The sequence below is a fragment of the Gallus gallus genome, chromosome 28 (assembly GCF_016699485.2).
Source record: "Gallus gallus isolate bGalGal1 chromosome 28, bGalGal1.mat.broiler.GRCg7b, whole genome shotgun sequence".
Classification (NCBI taxonomy): Eukaryota; Metazoa; Chordata; class Aves; order Galliformes; family Phasianidae; genus Gallus; species Gallus gallus.
Genome location: NC_052559.1, coordinates 3,227,765 through 3,253,174, shown reverse-complemented (window position 1 = coordinate 3,253,174; position 25,410 = coordinate 3,227,765). Strand labels below are relative to the sequence as shown.

At 44.8% G+C, this 25,410-nt stretch overlaps 1 protein-coding gene across 5 annotated transcripts in view; it reads right to left on the bottom strand.

Moving 5' to 3' along the window:
- PTBP1 (polypyrimidine tract binding protein 1) overlaps positions 1-25,194 on the bottom strand; it is a 28,673-nt gene extending 3,479 nt beyond the window's left edge. The window contains exons 1-14 of one of the 5 annotated variants that reach the window (XM_015299920.4): positions 25,068-25,158; positions 21,610-21,640; positions 11,500-11,575; positions 10,419-10,591; positions 9,216-9,362; positions 7,745-7,915; positions 6,827-6,937; positions 6,319-6,493; positions 5,650-5,739; positions 4,221-4,366; positions 1,551-1,584; positions 933-1,025; positions 370-586; positions 13-90 (exon numbers count right to left, since the gene is read on the bottom strand). In XM_015299920.4, coding sequence (XP_015155406.1) covers positions 13-90; positions 370-586; positions 933-1,025; positions 1,551-1,584; positions 4,221-4,366; positions 5,650-5,739; positions 6,319-6,493; positions 6,827-6,937; positions 7,745-7,915; positions 9,216-9,362; positions 10,419-10,591; positions 11,500-11,575; positions 21,610-21,640; positions 25,068-25,075 — 1,550 coding nt within the window. In that variant the 5' untranslated portion in view covers positions 25,076-25,158. 5 annotated transcript variants of the gene reach the window in all.
- Between the last annotated feature and the right edge of the window lie 216 nt (positions 25,195-25,410).

The window sequence follows — 25,410 nt, the reverse complement described above, 5'->3', positions numbered from 1 at the left end:
AAAAACACTTACTGGAAGAATTTGAAGCCTTTGACCATCCCACCATTGCTTGAGAACAACATCTTGAGGTCCTCTTCAGCTATTGAAGGTCTGAAACAAATCATGGCTTGTTGTTTTTTTTTTTTTTCTCCAGTCAAATACACATCAGACTACAGCACTAGAACAGTTTCCCCTCAGACCCTCCACTGAGTTTTTCTACCAACAGCACAGCTCCTTGGAGTGGAAGGGCTATGAGGAATGACAGGAAGACAAACAAGCTTCTCTCCTGTCAGCAGTTAAAGTCACGTTTTACTCCCTCCCTCCCCCCCCACTGAACCTGTGGACATTTCCACACTGAGCACCACAGGAGGTCCCCACGCTGATACTCACGGAATGTTGGACAGATGAAGAGTGGCAGAAGGAGGAAAGATGTTCTGGAAGTTTTTGGAGCCCGGTTTCTTGAAACGGTGTAAAGGAGAGTTTCCATAGTCCTTGGTCAGACCCTGGTCCTCCTGTCCCTCACGAGGGAGCTGTACTGTCTGATGTTTGGACAATGTTATACGGATTGGCTTCCCATGGAGCTTCTGGCCATTCAAATGGCTCATGGCTGCAATGGTGCAACACAGCGCTGACTACAGTGGCATTTCAGTTCTGTTCAGACACTTTTATCACAGCTAGAACCTCATTTTAGTTCTTCCCCAGGCAGGATACTACATCTCCCAGGAACACAATGACAGGCATTATCATTCTGCCTTGGAGTACTATTTCATTATTTTACCCGTAGATTATCTGAGGCAAATAAACCATAGCTTCTTCAGAGCTGCACCAAATCAGTGCTACAGATGCAGACAGGCAATTAAGTACACAAGGAGTTGTTTTTGTTTTAAAGATCAGAAAGCTTTGACCACCCATGCCTCTTAATGCTATCAGCCGGTACATTTAAGCTCGCTTACCAAGCTGAGCCTGGTTTCCATCAGCCATCTGAACCAGGGCATTCTCTTTCTTATTAAATAAAATCTTCACCCTCTGCACATCACCATAGACTCCTTCAGAAAGTGAGGAAACAAAAACAGTCTTAGGGAGGGGTAGGAAGGAAGCCCCATACAACTTAATTTTAGCTAACCAATCCAAGAGCAAAAAACATTCACAATCAGAACTGATCTCATTCCAACCACGTTTTACTTATTCTGCTCTACTTAAGGAAAATTCTTATATAGCAGAATAATAATGGAACAATACATTAAAGAAAAGATACTGGGTTTCAGCAAAAAAAAAGCCAAAATCTAACTGCCAGAAGACTGGACAATTTAGCATGCTATCACAATTTAAAACTCTTATAAAAAAAGACATGCAAAGCAATAAATCATGCATAACTGAACATAAAATAAAGGCAAACTAAATTAAATAGCAAACTAAACAACATAAAAACGAAATTATGCATTCAAAACAACAACAAAATAAAGGCAAACTGCAAACTGTACATTTCTGAAGTATCAAAAAAAAAAAATAAAGTAAATCTCAAATAAATGAAAAAAAAAACAAGGTAATAAAAAGTGTGAATGATAACATACCGAAAAGAATAAAGAGGCATTGGGGTGTAACTCTCTTTAGAGAACAGCAGAGCAAGGCAGCGGAGGGACAGGGAAGAGGTAAGGAATCGAAGGGGAGAGCGAGGTTGCACAAATCGTCCACAACGAGGAAGGGCAGAATCCCCGGAAATGGCGAAATTGGTTGATGGATGATGAAGTTTTCAAGATGGTTAATATTGAAGGGCAGGTTGGTTTCCGAAGAGCAGGGTTTTTTTTGTTTTGTTTTGTTTTTTTTTGGAAGGGGAATATATATATGTATGGTTTTTTTTTTTGTTTCAAGCAACAACAGGAAGCAGAAGTACCGTGCAGTCAGTTGGCAAAGAAATTCCGGATCAGGGGAAGAAAACAAAATATTCAGGGATGGGGGAGAAAAGAAAAAAGTAGCAAAAAACACAGGTCAGTAAATACATAAGGAAATATGTAGTGTTCCATCAGTCAGATTTATAGAATTCTACATACAATAACTTGTTTACAGAAACAGTTAATAGGTTTTACCTAGTGGAACACAATGATAAAGAAAAGGCATTTTTACTTCAGATATACAAAGAGGTAAGAGACAGTATCGCAACAGAATGACTTCGTAGGCTTTAATACTGAGTTAAAATTGCAGTGATGTTCCCTAAAATTTCATTAAGCCGCTGTTTCTGATTGCTGCCATTTCAGAGGGAACACTTCTTGGACCAAATCAAACAGCTGGAACTGCTCCTCGAGGATTAACGACAAAGGGAAGCAATCTATAACTGCATATTTAGTTGTAAAAAAAAGGGAAAAGCCAATTCAAATACCAACCAATATCATCTGGATGAGCAGCTGCACCACTACCAAAAAAAGCCTGCTAGGAGTGCTTGCTATAAAAGGAGCTTGGTAGCACTTCACAACCAAGTCTGTTCCTTTCCATCTGTCTTAAGGGGTTGGAATCACTGTGCAGGAACCCAGCACTGCCACTACTGATCCAGAAAGGGAAAGCGTCTCTGCTCCCACTGACAACTGCATTCCAAGTAGAACTCAATGCAAGCTGAAGCCATGAGACGACTTCTGCGTGCCATGGAAAGGAAAACAAGATGGAATCATTTCAATTCCCATGGTTCTGATTGAGGAAAAAAGCCTCCCACGTTACTGCAGAGCAGTCATTCTGGAGAAATACTGTCTCTTAATTAACTGTTTGTGGCACAGGTAAGTTTCTACAACACTGATTATACAGGCAATGGAAAAAGTTTCAGGTTTCAGGTCTGTTAGTTCACAGCTTCAGTACAAGTATCAAAGTCTCTCTAGCCCAAAGATAAGCTGGATGGATAGTGAGGAGCTCATCAAAAAACAAGGCATGAAATAACCCACTATGTGAACAAGGCACACACCCCTCAGATGCCACTCTTGGAGAGCAGCAAACACATGCAAAGTAAATAGGGGGTAAAAAGCACAGTTTTATCATTGCCATCCAGATAACACAAAATCATCCCCCCAAAAAACCAAGCTAGGCAGCATTACAATGGTTGAGAACAGCAAGGCCAGCTCTTAAAAGTGTCTTGTTTAAGCAAGCATGACACTGGGACTGAGATGACAGCTTCTGGAATGGCAGAGGAATTCCTGGCCAGAAAATACAACTCATCCAAACCAGGGCTGCTCGCAGTCCTCAGCATTATTTCATGCCCTGGAGAAAACAGTTCTGACAGGTGAGGAGTAGTCTGAAATACTGATCCAATTGGTGCCTCTCACCAAAAGTTAAGTGTTTTTTCTTTGATTACTCATCACATCCAGGCTTCTCCTTTGATGCAAAAGAGGTTTTGTGGTTACTCTGCCATCACTGTTAAGTTTTATAGCTTTGCAAAGTTGTGTGTGCACTCCCACCAGTTAAAGTGATCAGCAGACTGATCACACACTATCACACACAACAGGAGCTACACTTTCAATCCAACACAGAGCCAAAAGCTGACTGGGGAAAATTCAAGATATCAAATTCTTAGGATGCAATCTTCTGTTAAAGACTTTTTGCTCATAATTTCCTGCTTTGTTATTAAGGAAACCCAAACATTTCAACTCACTAAGTTGAATAGAATTGAAAATGTAAACTGTGAGCTGTTAAGGGGGTTTAGCTAAGGAAAACCTTCCCGAAATCTTGGAAAGGAAAAATGTGCAAGCACATGGCAGAGGAAATAACTGCACAAGTATGGAGTCAAGCTGGCAGGGGTCCAGACACTATACAGAGCAAAGGTCAGAATGAACTCTGTAGTTCTGAATTAATGTATTAAAAATCTAGAACATGCTAAGGGAAAGAAAGAATGGACGTGACTCTTCTGACCCAATGACAATACTACATGGGAATGGCAGAGAGATTCCAAATGAAGGGAGGGAGGGGACAAGTATTGTAGTCTTTGTGGGACAAGAGCAGGCAGGCAGCATAACCTCAGCTTTCAACTAAAGAAGAGCAAGGTTTTAAATTTGAGAGATGGACTTTCTGATTTCCCTTCAGCAACTAGAGTACTGTCTGCTTTGAGATTGAGAGCTGGCAGAGCATATCTGCTTTTCTAGCTTTGCCGTTTCCTTTAGGACACAGTAGGGTTTCACTTTGAATGATTTTCAGCATAATCTGCATTCAGAAAATGAGAGTAGAGGTAACAGGAAGGAGAAAAAAAGTAAAATTAGGACTCCACTAACCTCAGGATTCAGATTGCTAACCAGCAGAACAGAGTTCCCTGCCCCAGCGAGGCCGGGAATGGCAATCCGTCCTGCTGCAGCCGCTGCAGCTGCTGCTGGGATAGCCAAAGGAGCTAGTGCTCCATGAACATTTTGAACTGTCAAGCCTGGAAATTAAAGAATATTAACCAGTGAAGAAGTTAACAGCACGTACTCTAGTGTATCTGCTGCACCAGAAGGGAGAACAGCACACCTTCTGTAACATGCAAGTAACCATTCAAAACACAGTGACTATACTCTAACAGCAACAGAAGCCTCCAGTTCTGGTGCTGCAGGAAATGGTATCATCTCTGATAGTAATTGCTCTTTGCAGTGCCTGGTGCTCAACAGATGCCTCAGCACAATCTTGTTGACTACAATATTTTGCACGTTTCACAAGAAGCAGAATCAGCACAAAGCCTCAGCTCTGGTGGGGCAGGAAAGGTACTACAAACGGTGTAATTGGAAGGGTCTTTCCAACCAGTGCATGCCAAAAAATGCTTTGTTCTTTAACCATGCATATAAAAATTATCAGCTATCATGCTACCATCGGCTAATCTCTTACTGAATGGAGAAACATTAAGGTTTCATTTCTAGGCTGCTCATAGAACACCTGGCACCTCACTGCATTGAAGTGCTGCCCTTTGGAGGGCTCAAGTTCTAGAAGCAACAGCTAGTAATGAATTAAATGGGATTACTTCAAGAGGCATGCCTTGTTTCCCCAGGAGGAAAACATACTAACAAAATATCAGCATTTGGTTTGTGATTGTTTTCTCATAAGCAAGGAAATCCCACCAACTTACTGGGAAGTCAGAGCTCGGTACACTATGAAGAATTAAGAACTTTTAGTGTCAGATAAACAAGTATATTTAGCACCTAAAGTTTATGTCACATGTCATATTACATCACTTATCTCATATTTGGCTAGGCATGTAAGTAGAAATATTTTGTTATCAGCTTCAGAGCAACTATAATAATGTAAATTCAGCTCATATTGAATACCAGCCTTACCCAGTTCTTATGGGAAAGCAAAGACTCCTTGCTTTTGATCACTTTAACAAATGTAAAGGTGGGTTTCCCAAACTCAGCAGCCCCGTGAGAAAAGCTAAATGCAAAAACCTTATCTTACCAATAACTCTCCCAATAGAGTAATATTTAAATACTGTTTTTAGTGTTGCTCATATTCTGCCACTCAGATTTTCTTCCTTCCATGTGGATACTGCCTAACCAGAGTAACTACAGCTACACACCTGGTTGAGATTATGTACTGAAAAAATCTTTCCTCTCTATGCCCAAGTGTCAGCATTTAGGACTTAGAGGACTCCACTCCCCCCAAACCACCACTACTTAGCTTTAAAACATCAAGATGCTTCAGCAACAACCAGAGAACCTATATAAAATTCCAACTTACGAAGTACAGTACCTGCAGCCTGAGGAATTGCAAAGGTGGGAGGAAAGCCAGCTCCTGCATATGGAGAGGCAGGGATTATTCCTGGGGCACCTGGGAAAGGCACACACATTATACACAGATACTCAACAGCAAGAAAACTTTAGACTTAACTGTCTTCATCTGTCCCTTTACATAGGGATTGGAAGCTAAACCACAACCACCACGTCAAAAACATCTCTAATGGAACAATGAGTTTTTTTCAAGGAATGACAGCAGCATTCTTTGAGCCCTGCTGGGTTGGCACTGCCATCAGAAGACAGCTGTTGACCACAATACAAGTTACCAGCACCCATCACTGTTTATCCATGGTACGGTTTCCAGAAGTAAGGGTTACAACACCCCCAAATTACTGCTCAGTCTGTGCTGCAAACAGAACAGCAGATGGCACTCAAAGCACAGACAGCTGCTAAAATCTTCCAAATCCCCACACAAACAGCTTTCACAGCAGCAACACGCACCCACAAACATATGCCCATGCTAGCATTTTGCACTCATTCAGTGATCCCAAAATTTCTCATTCACTCTATACTCTAACATTTTACATAGCCAAACACACTAGGATTATATCCTCTCTTCCCCAACTAACAGAAGTTGTTACATCCGCCCTGCTCCCACGTTAAGAATTCTCACCAAAAGCAGCTGCCATGGTCTGATCAAGAGGGGGCTGGTTGTCCCCAGAAGGTAGGTCTGGTCGTGTGTAATCTCTGCTTTTGTCATTATTGTATTTTACATTGAGACTTGTGAGCTTTGAGAAATCTATGCGCAGCGTACAACAGGCATTGTAGATATTCTGTCCATCCAAAGACTGCAAAGAAATAAATCACTTCTTAAATGAAACATGAATTCATATTAAATATCACAATGAAATCTGATGAGAGAAAGTGCTGCATCTGAAGACAAGCAGATAACCCACTTTGTGTGGAATTAGCATCACTTCCATCCATTCACCCCCTACAGTAATTACCCTTGTTACATCACATTGCTCTTGGTGGTGAAGTTCCCTCCCACTCACACGTGAAATTTGCTATTTGGGTGATGCTTTCACAAAACCACACATACACATTTGTCCTAGAATAACAACAGCAAGCTTAGAAGTTAAAACAATGCAGGTGTTTAGCACTGCAAGCTTAGTACTCACCAGTTTGGCATGCTGAGCACTCATGGGGTCAGCATATTGTAACAGAGCCTGAAATTGGTTGTTCTTCGTGAACGTAATTATTTTCAAGACTGTACCAAATTTGGAAAAAATCTGCAAGATAATATTTGCACACTGTCACCTCATCACCAGAACTGAGCACCATATTCATATTTTACATCATTATTAGAAGCAGAAACAAGAATTGTCCTGTCACCCCATTGCTTCCCAACTTGAAAGTAGGTTTTAAACTATGTCACAAGCACTGTTTATCCTACATCATGGCATCTGCCTAGAGAAGAAAGAGGATTACCTCAGTGCATCTTTAATAAACTCCTCGTTTTATCATCATTTGCATACAGGAAGATGCATACAGACCATCACAAACTCAAACATTTTCAGAATTTCAGGGGTTCTTATATGCAGTCAAGTTTGCATTTTAAACAAAGATCAAGTTGAGCAACTGCAGTGGAGAGCAGGAATAAGTTTCCAGATAGGTTACTACCTAAGCAACTTAGGTATATGTTACTTAGTATACTGCAGCAGTTACCCATGGTGGCTAATCGTCAATGGGGGTGGAGGAAGCAGTGTATTAACCAGAGTATTAAGACCAGTCTTGAAACTGTAACATTTGTCCTTTCTGCCACATCAGGTTGCAACCCCACTGCATTGGGCCAGCAAACCTCGGCAAATTAAGACCAGCCAGACTGGAAACCAAACTAGGAGAGCCTCATGCAGGCCATCAGGGTCTCCAGAAAGCACAAAACTAACAGCTGTGGCCAGAACTGCTCTTTCCAGAGCTTGCTTTACAGATATAGACATGCGCTGTTACAACTCCAACACTGACAATGTTTAATCCCCTGTTTGTCACTTTCCCTTCCTCCAGGACAGTCTTCAAGCTGTGAGGACTTATTTTTTTACCTGATGCAGAACATCTAGAGTGACAGGATAGAAGAGATTCTCCACAATGATCCTCAGCACAGGGCTCTGGCCAGCCATCGCCATCCCCGCATCCACAGCTGCAGCAGGGGCTGGCAGCGCTAGGTTTCCAGACTGAACCGAATTCACTGCTTGCAGAGCTGCTTGGGCACGCTGCAGAACCAAACATCCTGTTAGACTGACACTCCTGCTTGCAAAAATACACATTCAGCTTTTCTTGAGTTTCCCCATCTATTTACTACAGAACAACAAGCAGCAATTTACTGTTCCTAGTGCTGAGAAGGCAATATTTCAGCACATTTTAGATGTGGGAAATACAAGGTTACCTCAATCCATAACAGCAATGAAAAACACACTAAATAAAATGCTACTTATGCTACTGTTACCTATACTCTTGCTCAGCACCCACTAATGCTGCAAAATTATTCCACTGCTCCAGAGAAAGGTGGAACCAGGCTCTTTTGGAATGCAATATCACCTCCAGAACACTATAGAAGCTGACAAAAAACTATCAAGTTTAATGCACAGCTGCCATAGGGATCCAGCAGTAAAAATTGACATGGCAGTTCCTGTTGAGTGTCCTTTCTGCATATATGTAACACGTGCATCAAATTGTGGTTTTGTTAGATGCACCAAACAGTGGCACTTCATCTGCACAGGAGATGCTCTGTTGCCAATGAAAGTCAGGCTGAAAAGTGAGGCGGCAAACTGGACATGTTAGGAAGCCATCCCTGATAAGGAGGTGCACGTAACCTGAACTTCTTTCCAAGGCTCCAGTCCTGACAGATTGCCAAGAGCAGCTGAGCCAAAAATGGAACTTTCTACTATGCAGAGCCTGTTTTACACAAACTCCAGACAGCCCAAAGCATTAAGAACTGCTGTGTTCAGTGCTGCCTGTTTCAAAGCTAGCACATACCAGCAACACTCTCTTCAGCAGTTACAGGTTTTGCCTCCATCAGAGCTTCATTTTATATAAACTTCTTGAACACCAGCAGCATTTTTGAAGCACTATAAGTCTTTAGAGAGGCATTGTTACAGTTTCTAATTAAAGAATGCTAAAGTGCAATTTTTCATGATCTCACTTATTTTTTCCCCAACATTAAGGAAGTTTTAGCAGCTCATTTAGTAGTCTGCTGAAGCTCTGGACAACAGCTATTACAGCAGATATTTTTTCATAAGCGAGAAGCTTGGGGTAGAAATCAAGTAGCAAATGAAAAAGTTGCAAGCAAAGGGAAAAAGGTGGTCAGAAGCACCCATGCTGAAAGACAGCCCATTAGAACCTAGATGAGAGGTATTTCTAGTCAATCAAATTCTCAGGTAACACAATGTGCTCTTTTTAACACTTTCATAGGTATTAGTTGATCTCAAAACCCTTCCAGGCCTACACCAGCAGCAAAACCACCAGCTGAAAACCATCTGTCCCTCCCATGACAAGGTTAAGAAAGAAACTAACTGCTTGGTTTGGTGAGTTGTCTGTCTTAAGCTCCTTGTGGTTGGAGAACTGGATGTAGATGGGCTGGCTTCGAAGGACTGGAGTGACTGTGGTGTAGTAGTTTACCATGGTGTTGGCTGCCTCCTCTGTATTCATTTCTATGAAAGCCTACACAAAGTCAAATCAATAAATTCAGCACATTATCAAAACAGCTCACACTAACAGTCATGAATGCTTATCAATAGCTTTGTGATTGATGAATTCAGAGGGAGCTTCTAGTTGAAATGAACAGCATTTAATTTTCATAGCTGCAATCTAGACTCTCAACACTTGCTATAATAAGCAGCTTTCCATACTTCTGTAAACCTACTCACTGTTTCACACCTTTGTGGCCTTCTCTATGTTAGAAGAAAAACATAAGGAATTGTAGCAAGTCATTACATTAAGCACAGAGGTTACTCTGTGTAATGCCCAATTGGAGAAACTGAATTCCACACCCCTGCATGTCAGATGCCACTCTGTCAGACCACCCCTCTGCTGCCACGTGTAGCACAGCAACCAAATGTAAAACAGTACTGATGGGAAGGTTCAGCCTCCACTGCTATCCCACCAGAAGCTGCATGTGACACCACTAGCCAACATAATAAACCAAGAGGCATTACTTTCAGAGCAGCCCTCCTATATAATCACACTACACATCAGAGGCACATTTTCATCACTAGGATTAAAGACATGATACTTTAAGCAATGATTAAAGTTAGCTTGCTTTTTAACTCCTTAATTTGTACAATTACAGTCACAAAGCTCACACACACCTTCTGCATTAACCACAGGTGTTTCAGCTTCAACCAGCTCATTTTTTCTATCTGGAAAGGTATCCTTAATATGCAAAGTTACAGTGGTGGTTACTCAACAACCAAAGTGGCTGGAGTGAGAAAGGCCAACTCACAGCACTGTTGGCCACACCATTTACCTAGCCTGTAATTTACAAGGACAAGCATGATGCTAATTATAAATGACTACCAATAATTACGGACTCAGCTACTTGAGCAGCCTGAAAATAGTATTTTCTACAGCCCATGGGACAGCCATGGAGAAGCAAAACATAACATGCAGAAGTTATCAATCCGAATGAGTAACAGCTGTTCTGACAACTCAGAGCTGCTTTACCAATGACAAACTCAAGTCTTTGCCAAGCTCTGCTGTCAGTTGTGGACACAGTACCTGGTTTTTTCCTTTCAACATCAGAAGGTTGGTGACCTTGCCAAAAGGTAAGCCCAGAGAGATGACCTCAGCCTCCGTGACGTCACTGGGGAGCTTACGGACGTGGATTACTCTGGATGGGACCCCAGCACTTCTGCTGTCCCCTTTGAATTTTTTGCTGTCGTTTCCATTAGCTGTAAAAAACCAACAGTCACTGCTTATTAGGCTGTTTGATGAGCAAACAGTCAGTACTTCTGACATGCATCTTGTGCTCCCTATCCACTTATTTCTATTACAGAGAAAGGCTATTGTCTAATTTAACCTGAGTCTGAATACAGTTTTACTCCTTTTTCAGACTACATCAGTGTGAGTGATGTAGCTGAATGCCACTGCAATGGCCAGTGCATACTCTCCAGTGGCCATTTTGCAGCATGCAGATACCCAGACACTCACATTTCTACTGCTTAATTCCAACCCATTATTTAAGACTACTGCTTTATTTCTCTTCACTTCAGTATTCTTAGCAATGAAGCAGTTTGAGAAGGACATCATCAAATCAAGTGATATTACAACAATAAATACAACCCAATGTTTTAGATCTGCTGGATTACCTGCATGGCACTATCAGACAGCTGATACAGTCTGACAGAGCAAAACCACGGATTCAAAAGACAACAGCAGCTCAAGGTAAGATAATTCAAAGCACTGATGACCACATAAGGCAAAACCCTGTCCTGGTGGGATCACTGACCTCTAGATGGTGTCAGACTACCGGAATAAACAACAGCAGTTTGTTATCTATGGCCAAAATAAACCTATGTGAGATACAACTGGGTTTCAAGGACACCAGTTTACAGCAAAACCTGCCTATCTTGTTACTGTAAAATCATCAGAGCAAATGTCTTGAAACAATTTTTTCCAGTCTGCTAACCATCAAGGTGCAGGGCACAAGTTTATTGTTCAGCACCATCTTACAAAGACGTAGTAAGTATCAGAAATACAGATTTTTAATTTTAAAATGAAAAAACCCACAAAAATCAGACCTCCTGACAGTATCTGCAATACCCATCAATTGCTCTTCTTTTCTTATAGGCAATATTACCTGCAGAAGAAGCGTTGCTGCTCATGATAAAGGGTCCGTTAGTAACACAAGTAGAGAAAAGCTCGTCAGATCCCCGCTGGAAGAGAAAAGAAGAAAGGTAAACTGACAGCATTTCTACTGAACTCTGCTGTTTTCAGAACACCCGAATAGTACAACTGATGTTAAGGTGTAGAGAAGCTGAACAGAAGTGTAAGTGAAAATACACTGACAGTCAACCTCATCATCATCAATTAAATATAAGTAAGATCCACTTTGGTAATTGAATAGCACTATCCAATGGCTCCATTGAGGTAAACACCTGGAATCTCAGGAGCTGAAGCACTGCTGAGTTGTCTGAAGCCAGTGTCAAGCATTGGGCACTGATATTCACTGCTTCCTAATAAATATAACCATATTTCTGATTATTGGTGCCAGATTGAGATTTTCATTCTTTAAGGCTAAGCTTGAGCATTGGTAGTTGATCTGAAATAGCAAAGCAGATAGCTGTAATCTATTCATTACTACATTTTTAATGCCATTCATTAAGATTAGACCAATTATTTTACTGTGGGCTACAAAGACTAGAAGAAGTCTTAAGCAAAAGGCAATTTATGACTTAATGATGAGTTAGAGATGCTATTCTCCAGTGAAAATGGGATGACACAACTTGGAGATATTGAGAGAAGAAGCAGATGGAACTCCCCCTTCCCTCCCAAGAAAAAAAAAGGGGGGGAGGATAAGAAAATGAAGCTCCTAGAAGAAAGCTACTCTAAGATATAGAGAAGTAGGATCGTATATGGTAATTTGTATTATCAGATCACAGGGTTGTTGTTTTCTAGCCACAGACCTCAGAACAGCAGCAGTAACCTCTACAGGGCAATAGTACAGCAAGACCTCAGCAAACACTGCAGCCAAAGGACTGCGCATTCTGAAGCTGAGAAACAAGCATCACAGGTACAAGGTCTGTGACCACATCCTCCCTTGCCTCTGGCAGGAGGACTTCCACACTGAAGTTAACACAGCTGCTTGCAGAGCAGAGCAGCAAAGTGTCTCCCTTTGGTTTTCCATACAGCAGCATCATGCCTTTCAGCCTTAGAGAACTTATTTAACCAAAACTTCCAAAAGGGCTCCTACCAGCATCGCCCTGCCCAAGCAAACTGATACTACACAACCAACAGATATGCATTTATTTATTCCAGGCCTTCTGCTATCTGCAGGCACAGTGTAATTCCATCCATTCACACACCTGCACTGCTCTCCCTTCATTCCCTGAGAACAACACCAAGTGGCTCTGAGACCACTGCATGCAGCTTCAGCTCATTACAGCATTCCCTGTGACCCAACCGATCCGAACTGACCAGAACTAAGATAAACTAAGGAGGAAGGATGAAAAAAGGCATCGCTATGACTGAAAGCAAACATTAAATTCGTTCTTAGCACAATCTATACTTAAAATCAGTCAGAATTTCAAACAAGTTATGCACAGGAAAGGGCACTGTGAGAACCAGCAAACGTGGCCATGTAAATTCAGCACCTAAAAGCTCCTTCTTCTACTTCCCACATTATTTTTACATAGCAGTGGGACAGAAGAAGACCCCCACCAGCAATAGGAAATAAAGCCCAGCCCTGCCTTCACTCCCACCCAGGCACTCCAATGGAAGCTGCCAGGATGCTATCTCCCCCACCCAGTATCTGCTGGCACCTGCAGTAACACGACCTGCACAGCAACAGGAGCTCTGCTGGCTGCACAGGGAACAGGTCAGGAAAGTAGGTCACACAGCGAGCCCAGCACGCTGAATTACAGACAGGAGATTGGGTTTTTTCTTCTTCAGATCCTGTATTTCTCGTCTGACTGCTCAGTGCTGCTCTTCAAAGCTGAGCTCGAGAACTTTGATGTACTGAATAGGTGAAATTGGGGCAGGTTCCAAAGCCATGCTTCATGTGCTGCTGCTGGTCACCTGCACAGCACTGACCAGGTCCTGCAAAGGCAAGAAGCACCCATGGCAATGTCACCTAACAAAGTCATAATGAGCAATGGCCCTTTTAACAGTTGCTGTAATTAGCACCAGGATTTCTGAGTGCAAGCAAGAGGCAAGCTGGCCTGGAAAGCTATTGCACTGTGAGCCCATCCTTCTCATGGCAAATTACAACACCATTCCACGACCAAAAAAATCCAGCAGTTTACTGTAAAAATATTTCCCTGCTTAAATTACTGCTTCTGCTACACCTGGATCTCCTCCCTACAGCCACGCACACAGCAGCTGCTTACAGGAACCACCCACTAGCAAGCAAAAACCTCCAGCACAGTGGTCAGTGGCTAACAAAGCTGCCTGCATCAAGCCCTAGCTGGGCCTTGAGCTTCTTTACAGTTTCTGAAGAACTCATATACTTCTGCACATACACCACTGCTGCGCTCCCAGCATAAATCAATGCATTTTTGCACACCCAGCCCTGGTGGCCCTGCACAGAAACACCAGGAGAACAAGCTTAGGAGAGAACAGGCCGGAGTCAGGGTGACAGCAGGCAGTCATTGCTGGGAAGCCTTAACCAGAAAGAAGCCCCACCAGCTGCTGCCTTGCCCTCAGCATTTCTTCCTTCACTGGTGCTGCTGGGACTCACCTAACTGCAAGAAGCCTGTTGGTGGATGCTTTCTGGAATAACACTGCCTGAGCTAAACTGAAGACAGCTCCATCCATGCGTACTCCATGGCAGGAACACCAGTGGGACTCTCAGCAGTTGCCTTTACAGTTGCAGTGATTGCCAAGAGGCCTTTTATTCTTTAAAACTGTGTTATAAATAAACTCAAATGCCCCATACAAAGCAATGCATTGCACCAGACCCAGAAGAAACAAATCAAGTCTGGCCGTTTCAGAAGATGCAGCTTCTTGCCAGCACCATCTCCCTTGGGGATTTTAACTGTTATTGAAAAGGCTAGTAACAAAAAGTGCAGATCCTGAACTATTAGATGTTTTTATTCCTTTATTTCTTTAAGGGCAGAACTCTGAGCCATAAGGAGGGAAGGAGGTGAGCACACAGCGGTGTGGGTGCTGGGCTGCTGGCCAGGCTCAGAGGAGTGCTGTGGGCTGCCTTTGTATTCCCAAGCACCTGGGAGAAGCCCAGTTGTGCCACACATCAGCCAGCTCTTCACATGAAGTCAGCCACCCCACTCACAGATGTTAATTCACACTGACATTTCTGCTCAGCTCATTCTATTGCAGCTGGTATTTTTACAAAGAGATTAACAGAAGCGACACCATGCTAACACAGTAACACTGCTCTGTACAAATTCATCATCTCAGCTAATAAACCTCTTCCTGTTTACAGAAAAAAAATACCATCTTTAAAGCTGCATTGCCAAACCTTACCTAGTCCGGGGCAAGGCTGTTTCCAGCACCACCAGCACCAATTAGACACACTCTGCTGACAGGTAATGCATTGCCTGGGAGTGTTGCTATGACAGCAACCTCCTTCTGTCCTCAGCACACAGCTATGGAGGGCCTGTTGCTCAAGCTGCATTAATTTAATGCAACACTCGTGCTCCATGTGGGCTCATTATCAGTATTTTAGCTCCCTTTCATGAATTAGAGAAGGGAAACCTGCTGCAAGACAGAATCCCAGCATCCCCCATTTTCCCAGGTTACATTCTCAACCATCCCCCAAACTCCAAGCCATTTTTTGGCTTTAAAAGTACATTTTTAACAACTAAGCTGTAAGAATTTCAAATTAGTCTCTGCTTTCACAGCTTAAAAGCCAATATTTAGCTCATAACACACTAACCACCTGGCTCACTCTCACTAGGATTACATCTAAACTTCACCATGGTTGGGAATGAGCAAAGGCACACCTAGAAGCACTACAGAAACATCCAGCTGCCCAATGTAACCCTTTATCCACTCCATGTCCAGTCACTTGTTTCACATATATTACAATAAACCAACCACACTCTGCCTGTGCACAAAGCTCAACACATACACAAAGTGATCAAAACAAGATCTTAAAGATCAATGGGTGACATCAGTACATGGTGGCAGCTACCAGAAGGTAAGTGATACTGGCAGGAAGCAGCATGAAGCTAAGAGCAAAAGGAGACAGGGGAAGACAGCCATCATTGGAAGGCCAGCACAAGCTACCAGCTGGCCAAGAAAATATATATATGTATATAAATATTTTAATAGATGGGATCAACACACCAGCATCCCTCTGAACACCCTCTCCAGCTCTGCAAGTCTGCCCAACCAGCATCATTCTTATACTACATCTTTCCTAAAATCATGCAGATTTTGGACCCTGTAAGAGACCACCATAATAAAGCTTTCAAACACAGTTACACAAACCCTTTTGCTCTGCTAAAAGTGGAGGAGTCTCAGAGCACAGAAAGAAACAGGCATCTCCAAAGTGTTTCAAAGGCTCTACATGAGCTCAGTCCCAAAGGAACTGAAGAATGCATACTTTGAGACTCAAATCTCTTTGCAAAGGAGCTGGTAAGGAAAATCCAGTCCAGTGACCTCATCGTTCACACACATTGTTGGTTACATTCCAGTGTTTTCTGCTGAGATTTGAGAGATAGGAATGGAGATAAGCTTCAACTACTAGGAAGAATGATGCGAGTTTTCCTCATCTCCCACAGAAGCCTCACTCAAAGCAAAGCTCACTTCTACCCCATGCTCCTTTTCCCCCTCCTGCCTCCAGTATTCTTTACCTATTTCATGGTAGAGCAGCAAGAAAATTAGCAAGTTAATTATTTGTGCGTGAAAACACCTCTGGAGAACACATGATAAAAGCACCTTCTCCTTCAAAGGAAGGAAATTTAAGATTAATAACAGAGCAACTGAGGCCTGCAGCCTGTTTCATGGCTGTGAGGTGAGCCATGGCACTGCACCATGCAGTGGTTCTCAGCTGTAAGTGCATCTCCCACAGATGGGACATTATCCAATCAGACCCAACAAGAGTTGGAGGGGGAGGGTGGACAACACTCAGTCCACTCAGTGTCTCATGGCTGATTTTGATGCACTGATTCAAATGCAGAAACCCCTGTAACACTTGCAAGTTAAATCCAGCCACATGCTACATGGGCATCAGCACACTTAGGTTTCAAAACACTATTTAAAAACTCTGCTTATTTGGGGACAGCAAACACCTGGCACCTTTAACTGAGGGCCTTTTAAACTGCTACAGCCTCACTTTTGTCTGGGCCACAGTCAGTGTAACAACCATCCATAAAAGCCAGCATGCTGAACTTCCCAGTAAGCCTCACACTGACATACTGGGTACACACATTTTTCAGCATCTTGGAAACCAGATTTGTTGGTCATAGCATTGCATACAACCTGGCACTCAGAAAACCTGTTTTCCTACAGTACAGTCACAACACCTGGTCCAATGTCTATGGAAACTCCAATCTATACGTACACTATGAGACACCAGAAACTTCAGCATGACATTAAGCAACTGCTGCCACAACCTGAGGTGGGATTTGGTAACAGCATGCCTCAGCTCAGGCACACAGCAGCCTTACAAAGCCAGATCCTTCACCCCCTCATCGCATCTGCCCCTCCCTGACTTTATTTCTCAGCCTTAGCTGCTATGGAGACACTCCATGAAACAAACCTGCCCTCTGTGCAAATAAAAGGTGTGGCCATTGCAAATAGCTCTAAAATTCCTAAACGGCAAGCACTGCAGCAATGCAGTCATTCTTGCTTTGTAGGACAGCACACACCCAGGCTTTATGATCCACTGTTCCCAAGTTGAAACTTAACTAGCAGTCAGCCTTGAGCTCCTCTAATCATTACAGCAGAGCAGACAGGCTCTCCATAAAGCTGAACACAAATACCAGCACAGACACACTGCTGGATGAATCCCTTTGGAACATACAGAACCGATGAAGGAATATTTGGTGACCTAACCTGTAAGCCAGCAAACTGAGCATGCAGGTTCAGAAGGAACCCCACACTAATTCAATCTCTTCCAAATCATTATTGTGTAATAACCAGAAACTGCTTCGGCACAGACCAAGCAATTACACTGAGATTACCACAACACACACTGAGCTAAGAGCAGTACTTGACAAGTCTTCATGCAAAGCTTAACAGACAGCTGTACGAGAGCCCCATGGAGGTGGAAATTAAACTATATTCACTCTTCCTCCCCACATTTGTCATCATCTCACTAGCAAGAGTGCATCTCCACATCCTCCCATGTACATGCAGCTTCAGCTTGTTTCCACACAGTGTTCTAGATGCAGAGCGAGGAGCTGCTTTAGACAGCTCTGCCAGCTGACAAGCCTGACAGCAGCCTTGCTTACCACTTGTTTCAACCAATAGCTTCAAATCCTGTTAATAAAGAATTTAGACAGTTCCATAACCCACCATTGCTCACTGCTTGCCTCTGCACAGGACAGTCACCTACGAACTGCACACAGGTGCACAGAAGCTGACTCTGAACAGCAGATCATGCAGATCAGATGGAGCATTTCCCCACCCCCCCACCGCGTGCTGCAGCCATGTGCCCTACATGTGTGATCACGCCTGTTGCAGGCAGGCCACAAGAGCCAGCTTGTTGCAGCCTCTCACTAAAGCCATAGGAGAGGACTGGAATTTCCTCACAGCATTCTTGGCCCGCTGCCTGAAGCCATAATTACTGTTCCCATGGCAAAAATCCTTGCTTGACCACAAATCACTTCTATGCAGGCAGTCTGTATCACACTCCAGCAAACCCCATTTTAAAAATTAACTTCTCAGATGCCACAGAAGTGTACTGTATTTTTTTTTCTCCTGGAAGTGTCATCTTTCAAAGAGAGTTCAATTTAACAGAAACTACAAGGATTGTTCAGTATCTCCAGCAACATTTTTAAATCAAAATGCAACTTTAAGACTGATTGTATCTCACAGTTCATATTCTTTCTGCTAAGTCAGTCCTGCTTAGCAACAGTGCACAACCCAAACCCAGCACCTTCAAGCCCAAGCACTGTGCCCCCATCTAAAGGAGATGCTTCCTTCCTTCCCAGATATTAAATCATGGACAGATGTGAGACTCAAGTCATGTGTTTCCAATCTGCAGGACATTCCAGAAGTCCACGTATCAAGAGTCCTGTAGCAGAACAGTAATGAGTTTCCTAAACAAGTTCACATATTTCAGACTGCAGAGCACGAGGATTTGGTGGAATGGGAATTCCCAGGAATGGCCACAATTACCACCCAATGGAAACAAGGGCATCAGGCAGCACAGCTCTCAGGTATTCAGCCATGAGAACACCTGGGAATTTCAGTTACAGAACATAAATACAACACAGATCTCTGTTTAACAAACACAAGTATGCGTCAGGATTCAGAACACATGAAGGATGGGAGAAAATCCTACCAAAGGTGCCCATACCCCACCTCTAAAACAAAGCACAGCAAACATGCACATTCCTATAAAGCCTTCCATTTCAAAGCTGGACTGTAGTAACCCAGAATGTCTTACAGCAGGGAGACAACCAAGAGGCTGTTGTAAATCCTTCCTGACAGTTTGCTCAGCAGTGTTTTTAAGTTACACTTCCCCTATTGGTTCGAGAAGTCTCCAGCTTTGGGATATTTCAGTCATACCAAGAATATCTAAAAAGGTGCCCAGTGTTCTCTCATAACACAATGGAGAGCTCACAGCTTTTGAGACTCATCTCTTAATGCCTTAAGGAACATGACAGAGTTGTGTTACTACCTTCTTTGCACATACATGGTAAAAGTGAGTCAGTTTACACCCCAGGCCAAGAACACTTTTCCAGGTGAAGCACTCATGTCCAACCTAGGAGCTCAGCCAGCAAGCTTGTGAACACAGCTAGAAATGCTATATAAAGCCAACAGATCACTAAACTGCAGCTACACATTATGGTAAGTTATCAAGCAACTATAAGGAACATCTGCTTCTGAATGGGGGGGGGGGGAAATCAGTTAATCCTCAAAGCAATTTTAGTGATGCCCCTGGGGTCAGAAAAATGACACCAGAACAACAGAGCTCTATCAATGTCGTTATTGTAGCAGAGAAGACTGAAATGTTTCTGTGATGTTACAGAAACCTTCTGCAGTCCTTCCAACTGCTTTCTGGCAAACCAAAGGAAAAGCAGATGGAAATAGAAGCACTAAAGAAGCAACAGCAACATCACAAAGAGCTGTAGCCAATGAGGTTTTATGGTTACCACTGAGATAAGTGTTCTCAACAAGCAATTGATTACACAACTTTGTGAAGAGCTGCCTGCATCTCACTCTGTGCACACAGTTCTAAGAGCAGCCCTCGCTTTGTTGCTGCAGACAAGATTTTAACCCACCTACAGCAAAATCCACAATAAGAATGAAGTGTTACAGTTTACCATTAGACAACGCAGCTTGTTACATAAGCTACACTGACATACTCAGTGACTTGTTTAAGCAACCATTGGTTAAACATGGCTGTATCAGAAGGTGCTTTTAGGAACTTACCTTTATCAAGATGTTTCAACTCCCCTTTTTGCTTTGAGATCTGATTCAGCCATCTCAACCCTCCCCTTGCCTGCCTTACCCCAAAGCTTCATTTTCAGTGCACGTCTCCACTCTCTGCCCCAGTGCCCAAACAGCACAGAGGCTGTTACAGCTCTGTCCTGTGCTAGGAGTGAAAGCACGAGCTCAGGATTTCTCCCAGCCCTCATTGTAACCACCTGACTGCTCTGCGCCCCACAGACAGAACCACGAGGCATGCAATACCACATCCTGAAGCTTTTCAAGATGGACTGAGAGGACTACAATTGCAGTTTCAGAAGCTTCTTAGTCACATTTAGTTGCATAGGAGTGTCGCTTAAAGCTGCAGATTAACAGATGCAACATTAATGCCAATTTAGGGGGCTTCAACCTAGATTAATCAGCTTACTCCAAGAGGTGGTTAAGAGAATGCTTGCTTCACTTTGTGAAGGAGCTATGAACTATCAGCCAACCCTACTGTCCATCCTCTAACTTCTCCTCCTCCTTCTTCAGTGGAAGCTCAGCTCCTTGCAGCACACAGTGCTCAGTGCTGGTTGAGAACACCGTGCTGTCACTATGACTGATTCAGATTATCATACTGCAAAAGTGAGAATGACCTTGCCCCTACAAGCTGTTAAAGAGATTTTCTTTATGTTTCATGCTCCTCAGAACCCCTGGAGCACTAACACACACACACACCTGTGCTTACAGCAGTCACATCTAGTTCTGTATTCTCAATATTACAACAACTATTTGCTTTCTAAAAGCAATAATTCTCTCTAATACCTCTCCTCCACTTGCACAGTCCCACCAGAGCTTGCACCACACCAGCTCAGCTCACTTCCACATCAGCCACATCTCACGCTGCATCACTCCACCCGCTATCTGAGCTGACACACATCTCTGTTCCTTGGTTAATAATGAAGATGCTAACACAGCCACCAGCAAAGCTGTACGATCGCTCCTCTGAAGGCCAACATCCACATCCATGCACTATCGAGTAAGAACCTGCAGGGCTGAATTACTGTGACACTGATCCCATAACATTACCTACCATGTTCACTAAGTAAAATAAAAAGCCCTTAATACACCAAGGAGCACCAATCTGTCCCACACATTCCAGTTCAGCATTTCAGAGGAATGTGCTTTATCCTGTGAACATAGCAGCTATTACCGAGCAGCACAGATAAGGAGGCTCCTGTCAGCACTTTGGTTTCAGGGCTAGGCCTGCACTTTCAAAACCTGAGACTGGAGGGTAAAGGTCATATTTACTGTACTCACAGGAGATAGAAATCAGCAGCTAAACACTCCATTTTGTGGCAGAAGGGGAATTCTAAAGAGAAAGGACCAATTTCTCCATTGAGAACCATTGTCTAGCACACACATAACAAGCACAGCTTGACATTTTAGCAGGGGAAAGGGCTGTTCCTAAATGCAATAACGTTCTCTTCTGACAGTTGATAATCAATGTCCAAATGCCAAGAGCTAAGTGCTGAGCTATAATAAAAGTTTTAATGCACATGAAACTAAATTACCTTCTGGTAAAAACCAATGGACATGGTACCAGAAATAACCCCTTCAAGCTCAAGATCTACATTTGGCGAGGCTAAAATTAGGTCAAGATGCTGAGCAGTGTAAAAAGAGAGAAAAAGTGAGAAGTGCCTACCTTTGTACCAACTGTTATATCTTGGACAATGCTGTAGAAAAAAGAAAGAAAAGGATTAAAAAGTTAGATAGGTTTGCCACAAATATCCAGCATAGTTTACAGCAGTAAGAAAAAAAGCAAGTCAAAGTGCACAGTTGTCTTTGCAGGTGAGCCAAGGACAGTTCATACAAAGGGAAATTATTAGATGGTGATGGTGGAGACCCAAGACCCAGCAGTCCTAGGAGAATAAAAATGCAGCTCTTCCACTGCCCAGAATGGAACATGCCCCTTTTTAGGCATATTGCTGTGGGGCTGAAACTGAGAACCCCACGCTGCTCAAGTCCAGCATTCTCCCTTCACAGGAATGCAGTGTGATGAGAACGCAGCCTTTGACTAAACCAAGGGCAGAAGTGTCAAGAGTCAGCTCCATCACCAACAGTCACCTCCACCACTCTTAAAACCTTACACTGGATGGAGTAACCTCCCCTGTTCTGTAAAGAAAGCCTCTCTTAACCCTGAAGGAGCCATCAGCTCAGCACTGAGGACCTGCAGTGCTCAGAGCTATTGGTGCTCACAGCCCCAGCTCCACCTGAGCACAGCCAGGCAGCTCCCAGCCTAACACAGCAGAAGGCAAAACAACAGTCAACCTCCATCACAGACGCTTAAGCTTTTAAAGTGAGAATTTCAGATTAACTGATCAACATGAACAGTAATATAGCTGTACTCCAAGCAACTTGGGCTAGCTCTTGTCAGCAGCACCCATCACTGCCATGCACACCTACAGAGCACCTCCCCTGCTGGAATCAAACAGCTTCTCTGCAGTCTGTCACACCGTACCCCAGGAACCTTCCAGAGCATCACCACACCTGGATGTTATTCCCAGTGGGAGTGCTCAAGGCAGGCAGAGGATTTCAATTACACCCTTGCATTGAAGACTTTACTTATTTTTATAAATAAAATCCAACCTGTTGGTAAAGCAGCAATGTAACACAAGTGAGGATACGAGCACCACGTGCAGCACCACCCATTTCAGCTCCTATCTTTCAAACAGAATCAGCTGACAAAGTCCAAATGTTCAGAGCAGAGGACCCCAGCAGGGCTAGCTGCAGCTAGGAAGGACACACAGCACCAACAGAAAGCAGTGCAGTCATTCTTACAGCAATATGAAATCTGAAGTATTCAAGAACAACACTCAAACCTCAGCGATTCACAGCAGAGAACTTAAAAGACTCGTTCTTCCTTCCCTGCCCTCCCTGCATGGCTTCATCTTTCAGGGAATTAAATACTGCTCCATCTCATTATTAAGCCATTCCCATCTCACCAGCTCCACAAATGAGCTGTCACGCACGCCCAGGCCAGCTCAGCTCCTCACGCTTCCTCCTCCAACCCAACCTGCCATGTCATCACACCACAGCAGTTTGCAGCTGGAGCTGCAGCCTCGCAGGGGTTGGGATTCTCCAGGCTCTACCCCGGTTCTGCTCAAGGACAGATGGGTTCTGCTGCACTACGAGGGCCACCACTAATGAGCTAATCACACCCATCTGCACCTATCTGCTTAAAGAATCAATCACTCTATAGCAACTACTACATATTCTATGAGTACACATTTTCTTCAATTAAAATACATACGTTGACCCGTGGATTTTGGTAATTAAGGTATTCCCAGCGAAGTGCATTACGAAGAAGGAATCTCTCCAGTCTCCAAAACTCTCAGCCTTACCCCCCAGCAACTGCTCCTGCTTCCTGTTCCTCCTGCGGGCCTCAGGCACAGGAAATGTTTTACATAAAGTCGCCTTAGCAGGGGACAGCCTTTACAACATCCAACAGGAAAAGCTTTTACTTGCCAAGCACTACTGAGCCCAGAACGTCGTTGCAACCCATGTGATAAACTACACAGAACCAGCAGTACTGATTTTTTTTATTAAACATGATATTTTGGTTTGTTTCTGCTGCATATTATATCTTCAGCTGTGTTCTTATCATATAATGAGCTTCAATATGGGACTCATGCTTTACTTTCTGAAAGATCTGGAAGTAAAACCTTCTGTGAAGTTACCCTTCACATGGAATGAAACAGTTCCTGCACTAACAGATAGAAGATGAAGCAGCAGGGGCAGAACCTGAATTCCCTTCCCAAACAGCCCTGCCATACAAACTCCCTGCACGCAGTAAGGATCAACCGGACACCAAACTAAGCATCGCTTTGGGTAGGAGAAATCACAGCACTGCTGAGGGCACACAGTGCCAGCCAGAGGAGCTGCTGAAACTCCAACAGGGGACAGCCTTCCTGGGGTAAGCAGATCACACAGTGATCCTCCATAGGCCGGGAATAATTCAGACTCGTAACTTAAGAGCTACTGTAACATATGCAGTGAAACAGCTTCCCCAGCTGCATGCACTGTAAGATATAGTTTTGGGATGTGTGTTTGTTTTTTTTTTTTTTTTAATGCAGACAGGCATTATTTCAGTGTAAAGAAAGATCAGTGAGCTCACCACTCCCCAACCCATGTGATGCACGAGGAGCACCGGTTTGGGCTTGCTGTGGTTAAGGCGCTGGGAGCACAAACTGCTTACTGGGGGCTCTGGGAAGAACTGCACCTCAACACTGTGCTCACCAAGGAACGAGAGTCAGATCAGCAGGAAAACGCAGTTAGCCTTAAAGCAAACAGCCCTGCAGCGGGCGAGGTGGGACTGAGGGGGAACTCCCCGGAGCAGAAAGTTCCGTGCCAAAGGAGTTTGGATCTGAAGAACGACAAGTCGAGGCCGGGGCTCCGTGCCCCTTCCTTCCCATAAACCTCAGGAGGGCTTCGGCAGCCTTTACTTCCACGAGAGCGTCCGAGCGCGCCCGCAACGCCTCCGCTCCCCGCAGGCGGCCGCACTGACCGCCGCAAACACGGCCCTGCGGGAACCCCCCGCGCCTTTCCCCGCCCGGAAAGCTGCGGACAATGGGAGTGAATCAGCCGCAGGCGCGCCCCCGCCGCCAGGTGCGCGCTCTCGTCTCCAGGTGCGCCCGCTCCCGCCGCCCCCACCCCCCCCGCGGAGCCGCGCTTCAACCCCGCACGCCCACGCGGCGCCGCCGGGCCCCCCGCACCCAGCGGGGCGGAGCCGCCGCCCCCACCCCCGGACACGGAGCGGCGCGGCGCTGAGCGCGGCCTTCCCTACCCCGGAACCGGGGCGGCAGGGGGGAGGGGGAACCTCAGCGCGGCTATCGCCCCCCCAGAGCCGCTCCTCGTCCTGCGGCAACCCCCCCCCCGGGCAGCCCCCGCCTCAGCTCCCCCCGGCTCCGTCCCCTTCCCCTCCCTTCCCTCACAGTCCGACCGCGCCCACAGTGTTCCCCCCCCCCCCGGTACCGCCCCAGCCCCCGGCGCGGTACCACAACTCGACCGCTTCCTTCGGACTCCGGGAGGGGTCCCGTAACGCTCCCCGCGGCCCCTCGCGCGGCCACCGGCGCAGCCCCGCCCGCGCCGGCCGAGACTCACCCGTCCATTGCACACGGAGGAGACCCGCAGGGAACGGAGTGGAGACGCCGGAATAACAGGAACGAGCCCGACCGCTCCGTGTTATAGACTCACAAAATGGCGGCGCCACCCGGCCCGCCTCACCCGCGCCAGCACCCCATTGGCTACTGGAGATATCATCTTGATGGACGGGGCGGGGATTGCCCACCTCCGGAGGTTGGCGCCCTGGCGTCTCTCGACTCTTCTATTGGCTGCGGGCGGGGCGAGGGGCGGTTCTCAGCCCCAGTGTGTGGCGCGATTGGATAGGCTCCGGGACACGGCTGGGAGGAGCCATCTTGAGAGCGGGAAGGATGCCGAAATGCCA